The sequence below is a fragment of the Cetorhinus maximus genome, chromosome 23, assembly GCF_964194155.1.
Source record: "Cetorhinus maximus chromosome 23, sCetMax3.hap1.1, whole genome shotgun sequence".
Lineage (NCBI taxonomy): Eukaryota > Metazoa > Chordata > Chondrichthyes > Lamniformes > Cetorhinidae > Cetorhinus > Cetorhinus maximus.
Window position 1 is genome coordinate 25,884,815 of NC_135901.1, and position 24,419 is coordinate 25,909,233.

Here is a 24,419-nt window from a genome sequence, read left to right on the forward strand (position 1 = left end):
GAGAGAGAGGCAGCGGATGAAAGAGAGAGGCAGCGCATGAAAGAGAGTCCTTTTATAAATCTACAGTTTGGCCAAAAGGTGACAGAACCTCCCAAACCGTCAAGCTCAGCCACCTGGAAGGACCAGGGTAGAAGGTGTATGTGAACACCATCGCCTGCAAGTTCCCCTTCAACTCAGACACCATCCTGACTTGTCTAACATCTAGTCCTGGGTGAACAGAAATTTCCTTCAATTAAATACTGGGAACATGATTGCCATTGTCTTCAGTCCCTGCTGCAAACTCCACTCCATAACCACTGACTCCATCCCTCTCCTCAGAAACTGTCTGAAGCTGAACCAGACTGTTCACAAGATCGCTGTCATCTTTTACCCCAAACTGAGCTTCTGACCACCGATCCGCATCATCACCAAGACCGCCTATTTCCACCTCAGTAACATTGCTCAGCTCTTTCCTAGTCTCAGCTCATCTGCTTCTGAAACTCTCCTCCATTCCTTTGTTACCTCTAGACTTATCCATCCGTATCTCTGTAATCTCCTCCAGTCACATAACCCTTTGAGATAACTGCGCTCATCTAATTGCAGCATCATGAGCATTCCACATTTTAATCACACCAGCAATGGTGGCCATTGTTTCAATTACCTAGGCCCAAGCTCTGGAATTTCCTCCTTTAATCTCTCCACTTCTTTACCTCATTGACTAAGCTTCTGGTCGCCTGCTCTAATATCACCTTATGTGACTCGGTGTCTAATGTTGCTTTGTAACATTTCAGTGAATGGCTTGGAAAGTTTTATTATGTTAAAGACACAATATAAATGCAAATCATTGTCACTGATTTGGACATATATCACTGTTCCTTCATCATCGCTGGGTGAATAACCTGCAACTCCTTATCTAACATCATTGTGGGAGCACCTTCACCACACGGACTGCAGCGGTTCAAGAAGGTCAAACATCATCTTCTCCACAGGTAACTGGGGGTTGACAATATCTGCTGCTGGTCTTGTTAGTGTCACCCGAATTCCACAAACTTTTAAAATATGTATATGTAAAATAGATTGAAGCATCTAAAGAAACTGAATATTCACTGCTTTATAGAACAATACAGCACAGATGGAAACCATTCAGCCCATCATGCCTATGCTGGCTTTTTGCAAGATTTATTTAATTGATTTCACAGCCCTGCTGGTGGAGTCAGAACAGTCTGCTGTCATAATGCAAGAGGTGAATGGAGAAGATTTTCCAGTTGGACAGCTCTCAGACATACTCACCCTTGTGCAAAGATCGATTGCCCAGTGTACTAAGCAGATATGAAGAGTTACACAGAGTTACCTGGTAGAGTTTAATTCAATAATTCTACATACCCCACAGACCACAGTGACATTTTTAATACAGGGTCAATTAAGGGAGTATCGCTGATGTAATAGAGTAGATGAATTAATATCCTGCAACCTCACAATTAAGAATTGGCTGGGATGTTGCAGTATGAAAGAACCTCACATACATGTCAGGTGAAAGAGGCCACGTACAATGAACCAGTAAAAGCCACATCATTGTGAGACTCCACTGTTCATCTGGATGGATCTTTGTTTTATAAACAAGGTCTGTGCCAGACTGGTTCTGTGTCTTTGATACCTCATGACAGCTGTAATATCCTTATTAAATAACCACCACAATATTCAGCCTAGAAAGCATCACAGCCTTTCAAACTGTTACTGAAAGAAGCACCAACTATTCTGAAAGCTCCTCTAGTTGTAATTCCCTTATGCAGAATCTTTCATCCTGGCAAAAAACATATGGCTTCTCGACAACAGAAAGGAAACCACTCAGTCACCACTACAAACTCTGAATGATTCGGGGTGTTGCTGGTAAGTGTCCAGGGCAAATTGCTGTTTGTCAGCAGCAGGAGTTAGTGAAGAGAGTGATGGTAATAACCAGGCAGACTGGCTCACCAGGAAAGCTGCCCCAGAGGGGATCCCATGGGACCCCCCAAATCACAATCATTGGCACCTGTACCACAGCCCACAGACTCCATGGGGTTGGGAACCTGAGTGGGAGACACAGAAGAGGGAAACAAAGATAGACATGAAAGACAGGAAAGTAAAAAGCAAAAGTGGAAGGCAGAGGAAACGGGGGCTAGCAGCAAATAGGGCAATAGTACAAAAGAAGATGTGAATAAAGACAAGTCTAAAGGCACTGTCTCTGAATGCATGGAGCATTCGCAATAAGGTAGATGAATTAATAGTGCAAATAGATGTAAACAGCTATGACATGATTGCGATTACAAAGGCACGGCTGCAGGGTGACCAAGGCTGGAAACCGAATATCCAAGGGTATTCGATATTTAGGAAGGGCAGGCACAAAGGAAAAGAAAGTGGAGTGGTATTGTTTGTTAAGGATGAAATCAGTGCAATAGTGAGAGAGGATATCGGCTGAGAAAATCTAGATGTAGAATCAGTCTGGGTGGAGCTAAGAAGCAACAAGGGGTGGAAAACATGAGTGGGAGTTGTATATAGGCCTCCAGACAGTGGTGGTAAGGCAGGGGACAGTATTAAAAAGGAAATTAGAGATGCATATAACAAGGGTGCTACAGTAATCTTGGGTGACTTTAATCTAATATAGACTGGGCAAATCAAATTAGCAATAACATTGTGGCGGATGAATTCCTGGAGTCTGTACGAGATGGTTTTTCGACCAGTGTGTCGAGGAACCAACTAGGGAACAGGCTATCCTAGATTTGGTTTTGTGCAATGAGAAGAGGTTAATTAATAATCTTGTGGTGCGGGGTTCTTTAGGGAACAATGACCATAACATGAGAGAATTCTTCCTTAGGTTGGAAAATGAAGTAGTCCAATTTGAAACTCAGGTCCTAAATCTAAACAAAGGAAACTACAAAGATATAAGGCGTGAGTTGGCTAAGATAAATTGGAGAAATTCATTAAAAGACATGACGGTGGATAGGCAATGGCTAATATATAAGGAACGAATGTATGCATTGCAACAGTTATATATTCCTTTCTGGTGCAAAAACACAACAGGAAAAGTGGCCCAACCATGGCTAACAAAACAAATGAAGTGTAGTATTGGATCCAGAGGTGTCATGTAAAGTTGCTTGAAAAAATAGCAAGACTGAGGCTTAAAATTCAGCAAAGGAGGACCAAGAGATTGATTAAGAGGGGAAAATAGAGTACGAGTGTGAACTTGCAAGGAACATAAAAGCTTCTACAAGCATGTAAGAAGAAAAAGATTAGTGAAGACAAATGTAGGTCGCTTACAGGCCGAAATCTTTTGATTGGTAAGGGGATCAAAGGTTATGGGGAGAAGGCGGGAGAATGGGGTTGAGAAACTTATCAGCCATGATTGAATGGCGGAGCAGACTCGATGGGCCGAATGGCTTAATTTCTGCTCCTATGTCTTATGGTTATGGAAATAGGAGAATTTATAATAGAGAACAAGGATATGGCAGTGCAATTAAACAACCATACTAGTTCTGTCTTCATGGAGGAAGACACAAATAGCTTCCAAGAAATACTAGGGAACCAAAGATCTAATGAGAAGGAGGAATTGAAGGAAATTAGCATTACTTAAAAAAAACAGTGCTGGAGAAATTAATGGGACTGAAAGCTGATAAGTCCCCAGAGCCTGATAATCTATATCCCAGGGTACTAAATAGGTGGCCATGGAAAAAGTAGATGTGTTGGTTGTCATCTTCCAAAATTCTGTAGATTCTGGAATAGTCCCAGCAGATTGGAAGGTAGCAAAAGTAACCCCACGATTTTAAAAAAAGGAAGGAGGAAAGAAACGGGGAAATACAGACCAGTCAGCCTAACATCTGTGGTAGGGAAGTTGCTAGAATCTATTATAAAGGATGTGATAACAAGATATTTAGAAAATATCAACAGGATTAGACAAAGTCAACATGGATTTATGAAAGGGTAATCATGTTTGACAAACCTCCTGGAGTTTTTTGAGGACATGACTAATAGAAAAGATAAGGGAGAACCAGTGGATGGGTGTATTTGGATTTTCAGAATGGTTAAAGTCCCACATAAGAGGTTAGTGTGCAAAATTAAAGCACATGGGATTGGGGGTAATATATTGGTATGAATTGAGAACTGGTTAGCGGACAGGAAACAGCAGGAATAAATGGGTCTTTTTTGGAATAGCAGGCGGTGACTAGTGGGGTACCGCAGGGATCAGTGCTTGGGCCCCAGCTATTCACAGTATATATCAATGATTTGGAGGAGGGAAACAAATGTAATATTTCCAAGTTTGCTGGCCACACAAAACTAGGTGGAAATGTGAGTGGTGAGGGGGGTGTCAAGAGTCTTCAAGGTGATTTAGACAAGTCGAGTGAGTGGGAAAATACATAGCAGATGCAGTATAACATGGATAAGTGTGAAGTTATTCACTTCGGTAGGAAAAACAGAATGGCAGAATATTATTTAAATGGTGATACATTGGGAAATGTTGATGTACAAAGGGACCTGGGTGTCCTTGTACACCAGTCACTGAAAGCAAGCATGCAGGTGCAGCAAGCTGTTAAGGCAAATGGTATGCTGGCCTTCATTGCGAGAGGACTTGAGTATAGGAACAAGGATGTCTTACTGCAGCTATACAGGGCCTTGGTAAGATCACACCTGGAGTATTGTGTGAAGTTTTGTCTCCTTACCGAACAAAGGATATACTTGCCATAGAGGGGGTGCAGCGAAGGTTGACCAGACTGATTCCTGGGATGGCAGGATTGTCGTATGAGGACAGGTTGGGCCGACAAAGCCTGTATTTATTGGAGTGTAGAAGAATGAGAGGGGGTCTCATTGAAACGTATAAAATTCTGACAGGGCTGGACAGACTGGATGCCGGGATGACGTTTCCTCTGCCTGGGGGCGGGGTCTAGATCAAGAGGTCACAATCTCGGGATACGGGGTAGGCCATTTAGGATTGAGATGAGGAGAAACTTTTTCGCACAAAAGGTGGTCAGCCTGTGGAACTCTCTATCACAGGGGGCTGTGGTGGCAAAATCGCTGAATATATTTAAGAAGGAAACGGACAGATTTCTAGACTCTAAAGGCGTCGAGGGGTATGGGGTGAGAGCGGGAGTATGGCATTGAGATAGAGGATCAGCCATGATCATACTGAATGGCAGAGCAGACTCGAAGAGCTTAATTGCCTATTCCTGCTTCCATTTCCTATGTTTCAATGAAGCCGCTCACGACAGTGACCTCTCACCTGACAGCTCACAATGCCCGGCTGATTGACGGCAGAACCGGACCAATAGGCAAGGAGAGGGCGGGGCTGTCGGCGCGTCGAAGCGGCTGGTCCTCCAACCAATCGGAGTGAATAAGGGGCGGGGCAGGGCTGGGCTGAGTGAAGCATGCGCAGTGTGATTAATGGCGATGGGGAAAAGCTTCTTTCTAGGATTCGCATTCGGTAAAGGCGGAGAGGGTAGGATGGCGGGGTGAAGCGATGGCGCAATCCGGCCGGCGGTTGAATAGGCTTCGTAAATGTTATGTAAACCGTAAAGCTCGAAAAACAACCAATCAATACCCGGGACCGTGACGCTCTTTTGCACAGAGCAGGGCCGCCGCTTTCACCCAGTTCCAGACCCGGATTAACGGCCGCCATTTTTATTGGGGGCAATTTGCAGCAGGGCGCATGCGCGGCCTCCATCTTTGTAGGGGGCAATGTTATTGAAATTTTTCCAATGACAAAGTGTGAACAATTGTCCATCAAGCTGCTTCACACTTTGAGTCACAATGTCTTATTGATGAGGCAGAACAACGATATATGTCCAAGTCAGTGACAATCATTTGTATTTATATTGTGCCCTAAACAGTATAAAACTTTCCAATGCATTTCACATAAATGTTACAAGGTAACATTTGCCACAGCCACATAAGGAGATATTAGGGCAGGTGACCAAAAGCTTTGTCAAAGAGGTAGGTTTTAAGGAATATTTTAAAGGAGGAAAATGACGTGGAGAGGCAGAGAGGTTGAAGAAGGAAATTCCAGAGCTTGTGGCCTAGGCAACGGAAGGAACAATCACTGATGGCGATTAAAATCGGGAATTCTCAAGAGGCTGGAATTAGATGAGTGCAGAGATCTTGGAGATTGTGTGGCTGGTTGTGGAGATTGTGGAGACAGGAATGATCACAACCATGGAGGAAAACAAGGATGAGAACTTTATCCTTTGTCCTTCTGTCTATGACATCTTTGGCAGTCTCTTCTTTGCCTCCATCTATCACTGGCCCTCTAAACAGCTCTACCCGTCCCACCCCCCTCAACAAGCTTATATTTCACCTCATTTCTATTTCTCCTTAGTTCTGATGAAGAGTCATACGGACTCGAAACGTTAACTGTATTCCTCTCCACAGATGCTGTTGGACCTGCTGAGTTTTTCCAGCTATTTTTGTTTTTGTTTGAGAATTTTAAAAGTTGGTGCTTCTTAACTGGGAGCCTTTGTAGATCAGTGAGCACAGTGGCAGTGGGTGAACAAGACAGTGCGACTAAACACACAAGCAACAGAGCTTTGAATTACTTCAAGATTACGGGGGTGGAGGGGGATGATTTAATGTTGAAGGCTGACTGGGAGTGTGTTAGGATAGTTTAGCCTTGCAGTAACAAAGGAATGGATAATGGTTTCTGCAGGAGATAAACTGAGACTAAGGTGGAGTCAGGCCATATTACTGAGGTAGAAATAGGCGGCCTTGGTGATGATGTGGATATGTGGTTGGAAGCTCATCTGGGAGTCAAATATGACACCATGGTTGTGAACAATCTGGTTCAGCTTCAGAGGAAATTTCTGCGCATCCCGTACTTGACGTCAGACAAGTTAGAATGGTGCGTGACTTGGGTGGGAACTTGGAGGTGCTGGTGTTTACATACCCTGGCCTGTCTAGGTGGTGGAATCTGATGGTTTGGGTGATTCTGTCAATGTTTTTGTGAAATTATAGATATCAAATTTTTCTCCTTCACCACCTGCCTCTCCCACCTCTCTCTCCCAAACACCCTCTCTCCACCCATAGAACCAGAGTCTTGTTTAGGCCCACACCAGATTCCCACCCTGAAGGACATCAGTGAACCAGTTGGGTTTTTACGACAATCCAGCAGTTTTCATGGTCAATTTTTCCTGGTGCCGGCCCCACAAATTACCGGATTCATTCAGCTCAATTTCACAACCTACCTTTGTGTCTTCTGGGTTCTGTCTCACTCTCTTTTTCTGTTTTATATCAATTTCACAGGATATTGGAAGGGAAGGATTTGCAGTCAGGAAGCTGAAACCAAACATCACATTGGGATCCGATAGAGTCACCCAATTTATCATAACTAGAATATCATCAGAATTTGAACATGGAAGGAAAAAGCACCGTTCACAGTGGAGAGAAACCGTTCACGTGTTCTGTGTGTGGACGAGGCTTCAGCCGATCATCTAACCTATCAAAACACAAATGCAGTCACAACAGGGAGAAACTGTGGAAATGTGGAGACTGTGGGAAGGGATATAATTATCCAGTTCAGCTGGAAAGTCACAGGCGCACTCACACTGGGGAGAGGCCATTCACCTGCTCTGACTGTGGGATAGGTTTCACTCGATCATGCCACCTGACAAGACACCAACGAGTTCACACCGGGGAGAGGCCGTTCACCTGCTCCGAGTGTGGGAAGGGATTCACTCAGTCATCCAACCTGCTGACACATCGGCGCATTCATACTGACGAGACACGTTTTAAATGTCCAGACTGTGGGAAGCGCTTCAGAAGTTCTGGGGACTTGATGTCCCATCAAAATGTTCACACTGATGAGAGACCGTTCAGGTGCTCTCACTGCGGGACTGGGTTCAGGTGGTCATCTCAACTCACTGTACACCAGCGACTTCACACTGGAGAGAGACCATTCACCTGCCCCGAATGTGGGAAGGGATTCACTCGGTCATCCCATCTGGTGACACACCGGCGCATTCACACTGGGGAGACACCGTTTACCTGCTCCGATTGTGGGAAGGGATTCACGCAGTTATCCACCTTGCTGATACATCAGCAAGTTCACACTGGGAAGAGGCCGTTCATTTGCTCCAAGTGCGGGAAGGGATTCACTCGGACATCCGACCTGCTGACACATCAGCAAGTTCACACTGGGGAGTGGCCATTCTCTTGCCACGTATGTGGGAAGGGATTCACTCGGTCCTCCAGGTTGCTGATACACCAGCGAGGTCACACTGGGGAGAGACCTTTTAAATGCCCAGACTGCGGGAAGTGTTATAAAAGTTCCGGGGTCTTGATGTCCCATCAACGTGTTCACACTGACGAGAGACCGTTCAGGTGCTCTCACTGTGGGACTGGGTTCAGGCGATCATCTCACCTCACTGAGCACCAGCGAGTTCACACTGGGGAGAGACCATTCACCTGCTCTGAGTGTGGGAAGGGATTCACTCAGTCATCCACCCTGCTGACACACCAGCGAGTTCACAAGTAAGTATAGTGATTGGATTTTGCTGCTAATCACATCCAGGACTAAATTGGGCTCTTTTTCTGCTGATGTTAATAAACTCCAGCCCAGTTATAGGTGTTAATATTCTGGATATCATCAAAATAAATCAGCTTTGTGTTAAACACACAGTGTGCCGAGTCTTTTTAACATCTATAACACAAGTTAATTCCTTTGAAGTGCTCTCCCTTTCCTGTCTCCTCCGTTCTCAAACTCCAACTCACCAGGCTCCTTAGACAGCACCTTCTGAATCCACGACCACTACCATCTAGAAGGACAAGGCAAGTAGATAGATGGGAACATCATCACCTGGAAGTTCCCCTCCAAGCCACTTACCATCCTGACTTGGAAATATATCGTTGTTCCTTCACTGTCACTGGGTCAAAATCCTGGAACTCCCTCCCTAACAGCACTGTGGGTGTATCTACACCACAGGGCTGCCTTAAAAAGGCAGCTCACCCTCACCTTCTCAAGGGAAATTAGGGATGAGCAATAAATGCTGGCCTCGACTGCAATGCCCATGTCCAATGATTGAATTAGAAAAAAAAACAAGTGTGAGGAGCTCATGGAGTTTCTTTGTCACTATGATTAAGACAATCCTATCAACTGCCTCTGCTGCTTTCCTCCCTTCCACTAACACACTGGGCTGAACTGCCTCTCAAGCTGCTCCTTCTCCTAGCCCTGAACTCACATATTTCTTATGTTTATCTGCCATCTCTCCTCATGCCCTCTCAGAGCTCATCTTGTCCATGAGAACCACCTCCTGCTCCATTGACCCTATTCTCACTAATCTACTGATGTTCCAACTTCCCCATTTTCACTGACACTGTTAATGGTTCTCTCTCTTCAGGTCCTGTCCCTCTGTCCTTCAAATCTGCGATCATCACCCCCTCCTCAATAAAACCAACCCTTGACCACAACATTTTTACAAACTCCCACCCCATCTCCAACCTCCCTTTTGCATCCAAAGTCCTTGTCACTTCCCAAATCCATGCCCATCTTTCCAGGAATTCCATTTTTGAATCCCCCCAATATGATTGTTGCCCCTGTCACAATGTTGAAGGAGCTCTTAGAATCACAACTTACATTCCATGTCACCAAGATGAACTCTCCCTCCTTGTCCTTCTCGGCCTCTCTGCAGTCATTGACACCAAGAACCAAACCATCCTCCCCCAATGCCCCTCCACTGGTACCCAGCTAGATGGGACATCACGCTCCTGATTCCTTTCTTATCAAATTGTAGCCAGAGAATCACCTGCAGTAGCTGTGATTATTTGAATAACACTGTTATAGACTCACTCACTCAATGGGTGATCAGGTATCACTGCACGTTTATATAAAAATGTTCCATTATCACCCTCACTGGTCTGCACAGGAGGGCTGCTTTGGGGTGCATCAGAGTGCTTCAGCTGGAGTTTGATGAGAGAGGGACTTTTAAGGGTTAATTCTATCTAAAGTATAATCTTTCTTTAATTTAGCAACTAACTAAAAGTTGTTCTTTGGGTTGGGAGAAGTTGTTTTAGTCCAGCTTTAAAACAGGGATTATGCAGGCTCTGCTTGCAGCTGCAGCTAGTTAATTAGTTAACTGGCTTAAACAGGTTTTCAGAAGCTAGATTTAGGCAGCATAAAAGCAAGTCATCGATAGTTATGCTTTTATCTTAACTGGAGTGTTGCTTTGGGTTGCATTTGAGTGCTTAAGTTGGCGTTTGGTAAGAGAGGGACTTTTAAGGATTAATTTCTATCTAAAGTCTAACCATTCTTTAAATTTTTTATTCATTTATGGGATGTGGGAATCGCTGGCTAGGCCAGCATTTATTGCCCATCCCTAGTTGCCCTTGAGAAGGTGGCGGTGAACTGCTTTCTTGAACCACTGTCGTCCACATGGTGTAGGTACACCCACAGTGCTGTTAGGGAGGAATTCCAGGATTTTTATTCAGCAACAGTGAAGGAATGGCAACATATTTCCAAGTTAGGATGGTGAGTGGCTTGGAGGGGAACTTCCAGGTGGTGGTGTTCCCCTCTGTCTGCTGCCCTTGTCCTTCTAAGTCTTGCTAAAAGTTTCTCTTTGGGTTGGGAGAAAGTGAGTTTTAGTCCAGCTTTAAAACCAAGATTATACAGGCTCTGCTTGCAGCTGCAGCTAGTCCATTAGTTAACTGGCTTATACAGTTAAGTCATGGCAGGGCAGCTCGGCCAAGTGGAATGCTCCTCCTGTGCGATGTGGAAAGTCAGGGACACTTCCAGTCTCCAGGTGACCAAGTATGCAGGAAATGTCTCCAGTTGCAGCTACTCAAAATCCACGTTTCAGAGCTGGAGCTGTGGCTGGAGTCACTGTGGAGCAAAAGCAAAGAAGAGATCTTCGTGGATAGCACATACAGTGAGGTGGTCATACCGCAGGTAAAGAGTACACAGGCAGAAAGTGATTGGGTGCCTGCCAGACAGAGTAAAAAGCATTAGGCAGGTAGTGCAGGGGTCCCTGGGTCCAAGCAAAGGGGATGCAATGGCGTAGTGGTATTGTCGCTGGACGAATAATCCGGACACCGAGGGTAATGCTCTGGGGACCTGGGTTTGAATCCCGCAACGGAATTTGAATTTGATAAACAATCTAGAATTTAAAAAGTCTAAAGACCATGAAACCATTGTCGATTGTTGTGAAAACCCATTTGGTTCACTAATGTCCCTTTAGGGAAGAAAATCTGTCATCCTTACCTGGTCTGGCCTACATGTGACTCCAGACCCACAGCAATGTGGTTGACTCTTAAATGCCCTCTGAAAAGGGCAATTAGGGATGGGCAATATATGCTGACCCAGCCAGCGATGCCCACATCCCATGAATGAATTAAAAAATGTCTGTGGCATCACGTGTGGCTCAGCTGCACAAGGTGGGGAGAGCGCAAGAGAAATATTGACAGGGGATTCAATCATAAGGGGAACAGATAGACGTTTCTGCGGCCGCAGACGTGATACCAGGATGGTATGTTGTCTCCCTGGCACCAGCATCAAGGATGTCACTGAGTGGCTGCAGGACATTCTGAAGGGATGGGTGAACAGCCAGAGTCATTGTCCATATAGGTACCGATGATGTAGGGAAAAAGAGGGATGAGGTCCTGAAAGCAGAATATAGGGAGCTGGGAAATAAATTAAAAAGCAAGGCCTCCAGGATTCCCCTGGAATCAGGAATACTCCAAGCGCCACGTGCTGGAAAGATCAGGATTAGGAGAATATACCAGATTAATTCATGGCTGGAGAGATGGTGCAGGAGGGAGGGACTTAGATTGCTGAGACATTGGGACTGATTCTAGGGAAGATGGGACCTGTACAAGGTGGATGGGTTGCACCCCAGTAGGACTGCAACCAATATCCTCGCTAGGGTGTTTGCTAGTACTGTGGGGGAGGGTTTAAACTAGACTGACAGGGAGATGGGAAACTGAGTGGGGAGACACAAGAGAGGGAAACAAAGATTGGAATGAGAGACAGAAAAGTAGAAAGCAAAAGTGGAAGGCAGAGGAAACAAGGGCTAACAGTAAATAGAGCCATAGAACAAAAAATCAAGGATGTTAAAAATGTTAAAAAGTCTAAAGCACAGAACATTCGCAATAAGGTAGATGGATTAACAGTGCAAGTAGATGTAAACGGATACAATATGATTGTGATTAAAGAGACTTGGCTGCAGGGTGACCATGGCTGGGAACTGAATGTCCAAGCATACTCGATATTAAGGACAGGCAGGAAAAATGGAAAAGGAGGTGGTGTGGCATTGTTAGTTAAGGACAAATTCATGTGATAATGAGAGAGGAAATTGGCTCAGAAAATCTAGATGTAGAATCAGTCTGGGTGGAGCTAAGAAGCAACAATGGGAAGAAAACATTATTGGGTGTTGTCTGTAGGCCTCCAAACAGTAGTGATCAGGTGGGGGACTGTATTAAACAGGAAATTAGAGATGCATGTAACAAGGGTGCTATGGTATTCAGGGGTGACTTTAAGCTGCATATGGGTTGGGCAAACCAAATTAGCAATATTACTGTGGTGGATGAATTCCTGGAGTGTACAAGCTTTTTTTCAGACTCGAATGTCGAGGAACCGACTAGGAGAGTGTGTGAGAGAGAGAGGAGACAAAGGAGAGTCATACACGGACTCGAAATGTTAACTCTGTTTCTCTCTCTCCACAGGCGCTGTCAGACCTGCTGAGTTTTTCCAGCATTTTCTGTTTTATTTCAGACACCCAGCATCTGCAGTATTTTGCTTTTATGCTAGCATCATGAGGAAATCTTTTCAGTAACAAGTAGTAAGAATTTGGAATTCACTATCGGATGGATACAGATTCAAGAGTGACCTTCAAAAGGGAATCGGATAAATTCTTAAAGGAGAAATGATGCTGGTATGGGGTAAAGAATAGGGTAGTGGGACTAACTGGATCGCTTGCCGAATTTGTCAGCACAGATTCAATAGGCCAAATGGCCTCCTTCTCTGCTGTGGTTTGACGACATTCTGTCATCTATAATAATGGAACGATTCATAATAAACATATGATAGAATCTCAGAGCACGGATGGTGGCCATTCAGCCCATTGTGCCTGTCCTGTCTCTGAAAATGTTACCAATCTGTCGCACTCCCCTACCCTTTTCCGATCGCCCTCCAAATCTTTACTTATTAAGTTGAAATTCAAATCACTTTTGAAAGTTACTACTGAATCTGCTTCTACCAGTCATTCAGACAATGACTTCAGTCTTCCCAATGTTTAATTTGAAGAAATTTCTGCACATCCACCACCAGATATCAGACAAACAGTCTGATAATTTACCAAGAGTGGAGAAATCGTGAGAGGTGGTGGTGAGGCAGAGCTGGGAGCTGTCAGTGTAAATGTGAGAACTGACAGTGTTTTCAGATGATGTCATTGTGTGGAGCAGGTTAATGAGAAACAAGAGGAGACCAAGGCTGGATCCTTTGGGGACACCAGAGGTAACTCTGGGATTGGAAAGGGAAGACATTGCAAGTGAGTCTCTGGCTATGATTAGATAAAGAAGAATGGAACCAGGAGAGAGCAGCCCCACCCAGCTGGACGACAGGGGAGAGGCAAAGGTGCAGAATGATGTGGTCAACATTGTCAAAGGCTGCAGACAGGTCGAGGACGAGAAGGGAGAGTTTATCTTTGTCACAGTCACATAGGGTGTCATTTGTGACTTTGATAAGAGTTGTTTCAGCACTGTGACAGGGGCAAAAACCTATTTGGAGGGATTCAAACATGGAGTTCTGGGAAAAATGGGCACAGATTTGGGAGGTGACAACATGTTCAAGGACTTTGGAGAGGAAAGGGAGGCTGGAGATGGGGCAATAGTTTGGAAAGACAGTGGGGTCAAGCATTTGTTTTTTGAGAAGGGTATAATGATGGGAAATCTGAAGGAGAGAGGGACAGTACCTGAGAAAGAAAACTATTAACATAGTCAGTGGACATTGGAAAGTTGAGTGATCAGCAGTTTAGTGGGAGTAGGGCTGAGGAAGCAGGAGGTGGGTTTCATGGACAAGATGAGCTCTGAGAGGGCATGAGGGGAGATGGGAGGGAAACGACAGAAAGATGAGAGTTCAGGGATTGGGTAATGGGGAACTTTAGGGAGGGCGAGTGGAAGGGAGGGAAGCAGCAGAGGCAGCTGATCAGATTGTCTTAATCCTAGTGACAAAGAATCTCTATGAGCTCCTCACACTTGTTGTTGGAGGTGCGGATGGAGGAGACAGGGGAGAGGGAGAGCCCTTCAAAAGGAACTAACTTGTGTTAGTGATATTAAAAAGATTCATCACACTGTGTCTTTAACACAAAACTAATTTATTTGACTTTTCGCCAGATTAGTAAGTGGGCTGTAGTTTAATAACATCAGCAGAAACAGACCCCAATGAACATGATTCAGTCCTAGATGTGATGAACAGCAAAATCCCATCACTGTTGTTACTTGTGAATTCGCTGGTGTCTCAGCAGGTGGGGTGAATAAGTGAATCTCTTCCCACACTGGGCGCAGGTGAATGGTCTCTCCTCAGTGAGAACTCGCTGGTGTGTCAGCAGGTTGGACGAGGTAGTGAATCTCTTCCCACACTGGGCGCAGGTGAATGGTCTCTCCTCAGTGTGAATTCGTTGGTGTGTCAGCAGGTTGGATGAGGTAGTGAATCTCTTCCCACACTGAGGGCAGGAAAATGGCCTCTTCCCAGTGTGAATTTGCTGGTGTCTCAGCAGGCTAGATAACTGAGTGAATCCCTTCTGACACTGGGGGCGGTTGAATGGCCTCTCCCCAGTCTGAACTCGCTGGTGTGTCAGCAGGTGGGATGACCGAGTGAATCCCTTCCCACACTCAGAGCAGATGAACGGTCTCTCCCCCGTGTGAACTCGCTGATGTCTCAGCAGGTGGGGTGAGTGAGTGAATCCCTTCCCACAAGTGGAGCAGGTGAACGGCCTCTCCCCAGTGTGAATTCGCTGGTGTACAATGAGTTGAGATGATCGCCTGAACCCAGTTCCGCAGTGAGAGCATTTAAATGGTCTCTTGTCTGTATGAACACACTGATGGTACATCAGCTCCCAGGAACTTTTAAAGCACTTCCCACAGTCTGGCATTTAAAAGGTCTCTCATCAGTGTGAACTCGCTGGTGGCTCAATAGGTTGGATGAAAGAGTGAATCCCTTCCCACACGTGGAGCAGGTGAACGGCCTCTCCCCAGTGCGACTGCGCCGATGCATTTCCAACTCAGACGGGAATCTGAATCCCTTCCCACAGTCCCCACATTTCCACGGTTTTTCCCTGGTGTGGCTGCGCTTGTGTCTTGACAGGCCAGATGATTGGTTGAAGCCTCGTCCACACAGAAACCACGGTTTCTCCGCGATGTGAACGGTGCTTTTTCTTTCCATGTTCAAAATCAAATGATATTCAGGTTACAATAAATTGGGTGACTGTCAGAATCTGCTGTGATGTTTTGTTTCTGCTTCCTGACTGCAAATCTTCCCCGTCTAATCCCCTGTGAAACTGATTTAAAACAGGAAAAAGGGAGTGAGAGAGAACCCACAAAAACAGGTTGTGAAACTGAGCTGAATGAATCTAGTAGTTTGTGCGGCCGGTACTAGGAAAAAGTGACCATGAAAACTGCTGGATTGTCATAAAAACCCAACTGGTTCACTAATGTCCTTCGGGGAAGGGAACCTGCCACCCAGTCTGGGCCTATACAAGATTCTGGCCTCCATGGGAGGAGAGAGAGAGGTGGGAGATGCAGGGGGTGAAGATGTGTTTAATACATCTTCAGCTCGACCAGAACTTTGGCAGAATCTCCCAAACCCTCAACCTCCTCCACCTAGAAGGACGAAGGTAACAGGTGTCAATGAACACCATCACCTCCAACTCACGCACCGTCCTGACTTGTCTGACATCCAGTACTGGATGAGCAGAAATTCCCTCCATTTAAACGTTGGGAAGATGAAAGCCATTGTCTCCACTCCCTAACCAGCTCTCTGAGGCTGAACCAGAATATTCGCAACCTTGTTGTCATATTTCAGCCCAAACTCAGCTTCTGACTACAGATCAATAAAACCACCCATTTCCACCTCAGTAACATCGCCCAGCTGTGCCCCTGCCTCAGAGCACAGCCCGGCCCTCATTCCGGCACTATGGGTTCCCGTTTTCATTGACAGGGGACTTTCTGACCCATGGGGATTCAGGGTAAACCAGCCGCCATCGAGACCAATCTGTGAACGGGCATTTTTTCCCCCCCAGTTGGTAAAACAGAAGATCCATGGATGAGGGGGATATTGGACAGGAAGCACAATGAGAGGTTCGGACACTTTATTAAATACTCACAGCAGAAGCACATTAATCTGATCAGAGATCACTTCCTCACGAACAGCCAGCGGAGTGGAGCCTCCTGAGATTCCGGTCCCTTTCCCGTCAGTATTTACAGGAGCTGGGACACGGAAAAGAGTCTCAGTAAAATCAGGGATTTATTTGTTCACTGTTTTAAAATGGGTCTGGGCTCACACTTGAAGTTTGTGCAGCCTGTGATTCCCTGAGTTTATTAACCCTCCCCCTCCAGACCCTTTGAGCTCTCTATTGTTTTTCAATGTCCTACTGGCCCTGTGATTCCCTGGGTTTATTAACCCTCCCCGCTCCAGACCCTTTGGGTTCTCTATTATTGGACTCTCTATTGTTTTTCAATGTCCTCCTGGCCTTGTACCTGATCCAATAAAAACCCTCCTTACATCACACAGGGAACAGCTTTAGACATGTCCTGACTTTTCACCTCAATCTTATTCTGCTGAATGATCTCATTGACCGTTCCCTTTCTCTCGATCAGTCCGTCCACCATCTCTTTTCTGGATTTCACTCCTTCTTGTTGTTCCAGGATTTCATCTCTCTGCCTTTTATTTCTTTTACTGAAGATTCCTGTCCATTGCTGCCTCACAGCCTCGTCCTGTTCCCACATATTCTCCATGTCTAAGTGCTTCCCAGCAGCCGTGGCCCCTATTCCAGCCCAATCACCGATCCCTCTCTTCCCTCCACCCTTTTTACTGGTGTCACTATCACAGGGACGATTTCAGTGTTTTCCCAAAACTGCCTTAACACCGGGGTCATGGCTACTGGGTGGTCATTGTCCACCCATCTCTCTCCCTGCATTCTGACTTCTGAAATCCCCGGATAATTCCCTTATCATCCGAACATCAAGGTCCTTGTAGATGGGATGACATAACCTTGGGGATGGGTGTGTGGTATTCAGGGCACATAGTACCGGAACTATTTTAAATCTTGTATCATTATGTAGGCTTTCTGAGTACAAGTGATGATTAAACCATTTATGGAACCAATTTCATGTGGCAGGACAGATTGAGGGGGTATCAGTGAAGCATATGGGGTCTTGGGCTTCATAAATAGAGGTACTGAGAACAAAAAAGGGAAGTGCACCAACAGAGAATTGTTCTGATCGGGAACTCTCTCCCTGATTCTATGTTTAGCCTCCACCCACTCGTCCTAGATTCCCCAACCAGTGGAAATAGTTCCTATCTATTCTGTCAGTTCCAATTAATATCCCAAAAACTTTGATCAAATCAGCTCTTAATCTTATAAATTCCAGGGATTACAACCCTCACAGTGAGGTGATGTATTTTATCAGGAGGAATAGGGAGAGGGAAAATATTATTCATGGCACAGCTCTAAAGAGTGTGCAGAGACAGAGGGACCTGAGGCTTCATGGCTTTGATCTCTGAAGGTGACAGAATGTATTAAGAGAGTGGTTAGCAAAGCCGATTGGATCTTGAGCTTCATAAATAGTGATATTGAGAACAAAAACAGGGAAGTTATGTTGAATTCTTTATGGAGCTCTGGTTAGGCCACAATTTGAGAACTGCATCCAGTTCTGGTCACCTCACTTTAGGGAGGATGGGAGGGAGGAAGGTCCTTGAGAAGGTGCAGAGGAGCTTTACCAGAATGGTTCCTGCAAAGGAGGTTGAGAGGAGATTGGTAGAGGTGTACGAGATTATGACAGGTTTAGGTATAGACAAAGAAAAGCTATTCCCATCAGCTGATTGTACAAGGACCCAAGGACAGAGGTTTAAGATTTTGGGTAAAAGGTGCGGGAGATGTGAGGAAGAATATTTTTACAGTGAGTGGTAATGACCTGGAGGTTACTGCCTATGAGGGGGGTGAAAATGGACATGGTGAGCGATTTCAAAAGGAAATTGGACAGAAGCATGAGGGAAATAAACTTGCAAGGATACAGGGATAGAGCAGGGGAATGGGACTGATTGGATTGCTCTACATAGCCTAATGGCCTCCTCTATGCCATAATGACTCTGTGACTCTTTTGTGTAATCTCATTCTGTAATTTAACCCTTGGAGCCCAGATCACTCAGGTAAGTATGTGCTACACTCCCTCCAAGGCCATTCTATCCTTCCTGATGTTTGTTGCCCAGAACTGAACACTGTTCTTCAGGTGTGCTTGAACCAGGGTTTGTGTGTCTCAGCATTTTTCCAGTCACACTTGAAATCTTGTCAGAATCACACAGTGCAGAAGAGGCCCTTCAGCCCATCGAGTCTGCACCAATAATGAGAAACACCTGACCTACCTACATAATCCCATTTACCAGCACTTGGCCCATAGCCTTGAATGTTGGTCAAAATGTCAAGGCCCATTGGTCCCTAATGGGCCCAACTCTTTCCCTGATTATCCTCTTCCCATTGGCATTGAAAAAAAAAATTTAGATACCTGCAGTTAAATCTTTCAGACACTAAATTGGAGATTTTTCACCAAATATCAATTTACGATTGTAGTAAAAGTTCATAATTTTATTGTCAAGGGGTTCCTACTGAAAGTTTTTGAAATTAAGGGGAAGGATCACAGATGGTGCTTTTAAAAAGGGACACTGCAGTCCTGAAAATCAGTGACATCTCCAGAATATTAAACTCCAGCCAGTTATAGTGTTGTTAACATCAGCAGAAACAAAATATTGCCAGACTACCAATACTAAACAAGCTTACAAGCAGCAAGAACAACAGGATCCAACCCCTGCAGTCACTTATGAACTTGCTGATGTCTCAGGAGGCATTGTGACTGAGTGAATCCCTTCCCACACACCGAGAGTTGAATAACCTCTTCTCAGTGTGAGTGCGTTGGTGGGTCAGCAGGTTGAAAGACTTTGCAAATCCCTTCCCACACAGCGAGCAAGTGAACGGCCTCTCCCCAGTGTGAACTCGCTGGTGTGCAGTGAGATTGGATGACCGACTGAATCCTTTCCCACATACGGAGCATGTGAACGGTTTCTCTGCAGTGTGAGTGCGTTGGTGAGCAGTGAGGTTGGATGACTGCCTGAAACTCTTCCCACAGGAAGTGCAGCTAAATGGCTTCTCCTCAGTGTGAATTCGCTGGTGTCTCAGCAGGTTGGGTAAAACTGTGAATCCCTTCCCACACATGGAGCAGGTGAACGGTCTCTCCCCAGTGTGAACTCGCTGGTGTAAAATGAGGGACGATGCCTGTCTGAAACTCTTTCCACAGGAAGTGCAACTGAATGGCTTCTCTTCAATGTGAATTCGCTGGTGTGACAGCAGGTGGGATGACCCAGTGAATCCTTTCCCACACACAGAGCAAGTGAACAACCTCGCTCCAGTGTGAACTCGCTGGTGTGTCAAAAGGTGGAATGACTGAGTAAATCCCTTCCCACACTCGGAGCAGATGAATGGCCTCTCCCCAGTGTGAGTGCGTTGATGTACAGTGAGTGCTGAAGAGTGCCTGAACCTCTTTCCACAGGAAGTGCAGCTGAATAGCTTCTCCTCAGTGTGAATTCGCTGGTGTGACCAAAGGCCAGATGACTGAGTAAATCCCTCCCCACACACAGAGCAGGTGAATGGCCTTTCCCCGGTGTGACTGCGTCGATGGTTTTCCAGCAGGGATGGGTAACTGAATCCTTTCCCACAGTCCTCACATTTCCACGGTTTCTCCATAGTGTGGGTGTCCTTGTGTCTCTCCAGGTTGAATAATCAGTTGAAACCTTGTCCAGGCACAGAACATGTGTACAGTTTCTCCTCACAGTGAACGATGTGATGCTATTTCAGGCTGTTTAACTGGTTAAAGCTCTTTCCACAGTCAGTTCACTGAAACACTCTCACTCGGGTGTGAGTGTGTGTCTCGGTGTTTTTCCAGTGACACTGAAGTTCAATATCTTTCCCCACAGACGGAACAGACAAACATTTCTCCTTCCACATTCAAAATCTGAGGATATTCAGGTCCTGGTGAATTGAGTGACTGTCAGAAAATGTTTGGTTTGAGTTTCACATCTGCAAATCCTTCCCTTCTAATACCCTGGAAAATGAGTTTATAAAAGTCATCAATGTCAGTCCAGGATAGAAATTCAGAACAGACAATTCTAGTTTTAATGGAATATTGTTTTCTCTCTTGTTCCCCCAAAGCTGTAAATCCCCGTCCCACACACTCTCCCACCTCCCTGGGCTGAAATCCAAACCCATCTCACCATCTCCACCATTTCTTTCCTCCACTCCCAGGTTTCTCCCTCCCACTCCTCTGCCTGGCTTCAGTTCTCCAGCTCCTGTCTGGAGACTGACAATAAAATCAATGAATTAATCATTTTCCCTCCTGGTCACAGACACCCTCAAGCCCCGTCCACTCTCTGTTGCATCATGAAGGTGGCCATACATGCGTCTGCTCCCAGATGAACCAAGATGACAGCTGTTAATCTGGGCCTGCTCCTGGGAAGAAGCCCCAGCGCTGCAAACGCAGGACCTGCAGGCTCTTATTGGGGGTTTGGGGTCTCCAATGGGTGTTTCTGAATCCTCCACGCCCACCTCCCAGAGTTTCCTTCCTTCCCAGAAATCAGAGTCCTCACTGATTTCAATTGCTGAACACCCTCTCCCTGGCAGGACCGTACTGAGTTTCCATACATACGAACATTGGAATTAGGAGCAACAGTAGGCCATTCGGCCCCTCAATCCTGCCCCACCATTTGATAAGATCACGGCTGATATGATTGTGGCCTCAACTCTATTTTCCTATTTATCCCCTATAACCTGCGACTCCTTTGTCAATCGAGAATCTATATAGCTCAGCCTTGAATATATTCAATGACCCAGCCCCACTGGTCTCAGGGGAAGAGAATTCCACAGCCTATTGGCCCTCTGAGAATGAGTGATAATGAGCTGGAACTTGCTGCCTATGAGGGGGGATGGCAATGGACATGATGAATGATCTCAAAAGGAAATTGGATAAACACTTGAGGGAAATAAATCTGCAAGAATACAGTGATAGAGCAGGGAAATGGGACTGACTGGATTGCTCTGGAGAGCTGGCAGGGACTCAATGGGCCAAACGGCCTCCTTTATGTCATAATGTCTCGGTGACTCTTGCATGCAATCTTGCCTTGAAATTTAACCCTTCGGGTTCAGATATTATTCAGGTAAATCTGTGCTACGCTCCCTCCAAGGCCATTCTATCCTTCCTAAGGTTTGCTGCCCAGAACTGAACACGGTTCTCCAGGTGTGCTCTAACCAGGGTTTGTGTGTCTCGGTGCTTTTCCAGTCACACTGCTTCAGGATCATCGAATAGTCACAGCACAGAAGGAGGCCATTCGGCCCCTTGTGTATATTCTGGCTACCTAAAGGAGATATCCATCTGGTGCCACTCCCCTGCCTTCTCTCTGTAGCCCCACACATTCTTCTTTTTCAAACAATACCATCATTTCCTCTTGAATGCCTCGATGGAATCTGCCTCCGCCGCACTCTCAGGCAGTGCATTCCAGAGTCTAAACACTGGCTGTGAGATAAAGTTTTTCTCATATGACCATTGCTTCTTTCCCCAATTCCCTTCAATCTGTGTCCTCTGAATTTCCATCCTTCCACCAATGAGAGCAGCTTTTCCTTGTTCACTCTGTCCAGGCCCCTCATGACTTTGAACACCTCTATCAAATCTCCTCTCAACCTTCTCTTCTCCAAGGAGAACAGTCCGGACTTCTCTAATTTATATTTGTAACTTCAGGGATGAGGGACTTCATTCTCATGAATCTTTTCTGCACTCTCTCTAATGCCTTCACATCCTTCCCAAAGTGTGGTACCCAGAAATAGACACAATACCCCAGTTGAGGCCGAACCAGTCTTGTATCCAAGTTTAACATAACAACTTTGCTCTTGTACTCAATGTCCCCATTAATAAACCCCAGGATACCGTGTGCTTTATGAACTGCTTTCTCAACCTGCCTTGGCACCTTCAACATATACACATATACATCCAGGTCCCTCTGCTCCTATACCCACTTTAGACTTGTATTCTTTCTTTTCTATTGTCTCCCAGCGTTCTTCTGACCAAAATGAATCATGTCACACTTCTCTGCATTACATTTCATCTGCCACTTGTCCATCCTGTCTACCAACCTGTCTACATCCTTTTGAAGTTCCACACTATCGTCCTCACAGTTCACAATGCTTCCAAGTTTTGTAATGTTTGTGAATTTTGAAACTGAGCCCTGGATACCAAGGTGTAGATCCTAATATTTTTTCAGGAGTAGCAGAGCTCCTAATGCTGATCCCTTGGGAACTCCACTATAAATCTTCGTCCAGTCCAAAAAACAACCATTAACCACTGCACCACTACTCTTTGTTTCCAGGCGCTCAGCCAATTCCGTATCCATGTTGTTACTGTCCCTTTGATCACATGAGCTATAACTTTTCTCACAAGTCTGTTGTGCAGCACTTTATTAAATGCCTTTTGGAAATCCATCTACACCACATAAACAGAATTACCCTCATCACCCCTCTCTGATGCCTCATCAAAAAACTCAAGTAAGTTAGATAAGCCGGTTCTGAGAAAGAGTCATATCGGACTCGAAACATTAACTCTGTTTCTCTCTCTACAGATGCTGCCTGACTTGCAGAGTTTTTACAGAACTTTGTTTTTATTTTAGATAAACATGATTTACCGTTATTAATTTTGTCCTGAATTATCGTTTCTAGAAGCTTCCACACCACAGAGGTTAAACTGATAGACCTGTAGTTGCTGAGCTTATCTTTAGACCCTTTCTGAACAAGGGTGGAACCTTTGGAATTCTCCAGTCTTCTGACATCACCCGAGTATAAGGAAGATTGAAAGGTTCTGGCCAGTGCCTCTGCAATTCCCACTCTCACTTCCCTCAATATCCATGGATGCAAACCATCCTGGTACATTGTCCATTTTAAGTACAGACAGCCTATCCAATATCTCATCAATTTTAAACCCTTTAGGGGTCTCAACTACCTTCTCTTTCACCATGACCTGTGCAATTTCTTTAGTAAATACAGGTGCAAAGTATTAATTTAATACATCAGCCATGCCCCCTGCCTCCATGTGTGAATCCCCTTTGTGGTTCCGAATCAGCCCCACCCATCCCTTCATCATCCTTTGTATGTCTATAGAAGACATTTTAATTTCTTTCTATGTTAGCCATCAATCTCTTTTCATACTCTCTCTTTGCTTCTCTTAATTGCTTTTCCAATTCTGCTCTGAACCTTTTTTTATTCAGCTTGGTTCTACTTTACACCTGACATCTGCAATAAAGTACACTTTTTCTTCTTCATCTTAATCTCTGTTGTTTTTGTCATTGTGAGAGCTCTGAATTTCTTTCCCCTATCTTTTGCCTCATGCGTCCAAACTATCTCTTATTTCAAATCAGCCAATTTTTCAGTTCCAGTTTCACCTGCCAACCTTTGTTTCCAACTTAACTGGGCTTACCTGAAATCTTTGCCTACAGACAAGCTGTTTCACTTCTACATTCAAACTTTGGTGATATTCAGGTTCTGATGAATCGAATGACTCTGTCAGATGTTTGGTTTGAGTTTCCCGTCTGTCAATCCCCCACTTCCAGTGCCCTGTAAGTTCACAATAACCATCACTATATTTCCAGGATGGAAACTGAGAAGGGACAAACATTTCTCTTGATTTAAGTTTGCTGTGTGTAAATCCTCCCCTTCTAACCCCCTGTAAAGATAATTTCCAAAATCCATCCCTGTCAGTCCAGGATAGAAATGCACAATATTCTCTCCTCCTGTTGACAGGGAAAGGAATGTCCGCGCATGCGCCCTGCTGCACAAAATGGCAACCGTTAATCCGGACCTCTCACCGAGGAACGCGGATCGGGGCAACTGCCGCCCACAGATACCAGCGAGGAACCGGTAGCTTGTTATTCTGGCTTCAGAACGGCTCAAGGTGTTTACGAAACCTGCCCGTCCACCCGCCGGCTGCATCTCTCCCTCAATTCCGCCCTTTATCTTACCGGCTGCGGACCTGACAAACAAGCAGCTTTCCTTCGCCCTCACTCACACTGCGCATGCTCCAGACTCGAGGCGGAATTGCACCTGCGCACTGATGTCCAGCTCCAGCAGCCACACTGCGCATGCTCCCGTCATAATACCCGGGTGATTGACGGCAACTCTGGACCAATAGGAAGA

General features: G+C 45.4%; 4 protein-coding genes across 4 annotated transcripts in view; 2 read left to right on the forward strand and 2 right to left on the reverse strand.

Moving 5' to 3' along the window:
• LOC144697912 (uncharacterized) overlaps positions 1-24,419 on the reverse strand; it is a 294,824-nt gene that overhangs the window by 101,195 nt on the left and 169,210 nt on the right.
• Positions 1-24,419, forward strand: part of LOC144697327 (uncharacterized) — a 174,774-nt gene that overhangs the window by 77,065 nt on the left and 73,290 nt on the right. The gene's annotated exons all lie outside the window — the stretch shown is intronic.
• Positions 5,407-24,419, forward strand: part of LOC144697913 (uncharacterized) — a 60,368-nt gene continuing 41,355 nt past the window's right edge. Inside the window, exons 1-2 of the mRNA XM_078569874.1 lie at positions 5,407-5,428; positions 7,240-8,464. Coding sequence (XP_078426000.1) covers positions 7,349-8,464 — 1,116 coding nt within the window. The 5' untranslated portion in view covers positions 5,407-5,428; positions 7,240-7,348. The remainder of the gene's footprint in view (positions 5,429-7,239; positions 8,465-24,419) is intronic.
• Positions 14,327-24,297, reverse strand: LOC144697410 (uncharacterized). The gene is made up of 4 exons (XM_078569387.1): positions 24,092-24,297; positions 23,704-23,840; positions 19,087-20,292; positions 14,327-15,000 (listed from the first exon to the last, which is right to left on the reverse strand). The coding sequence occupies exons 3-4, from the start codon at positions 19,932-19,934 to the stop codon at positions 14,418-14,420; spliced, it is 1,431 nt and encodes a 476-aa protein (XP_078425513.1). The 5' UTR covers positions 19,935-20,292; positions 23,704-23,840; positions 24,092-24,297; the 3' UTR covers positions 14,327-14,417.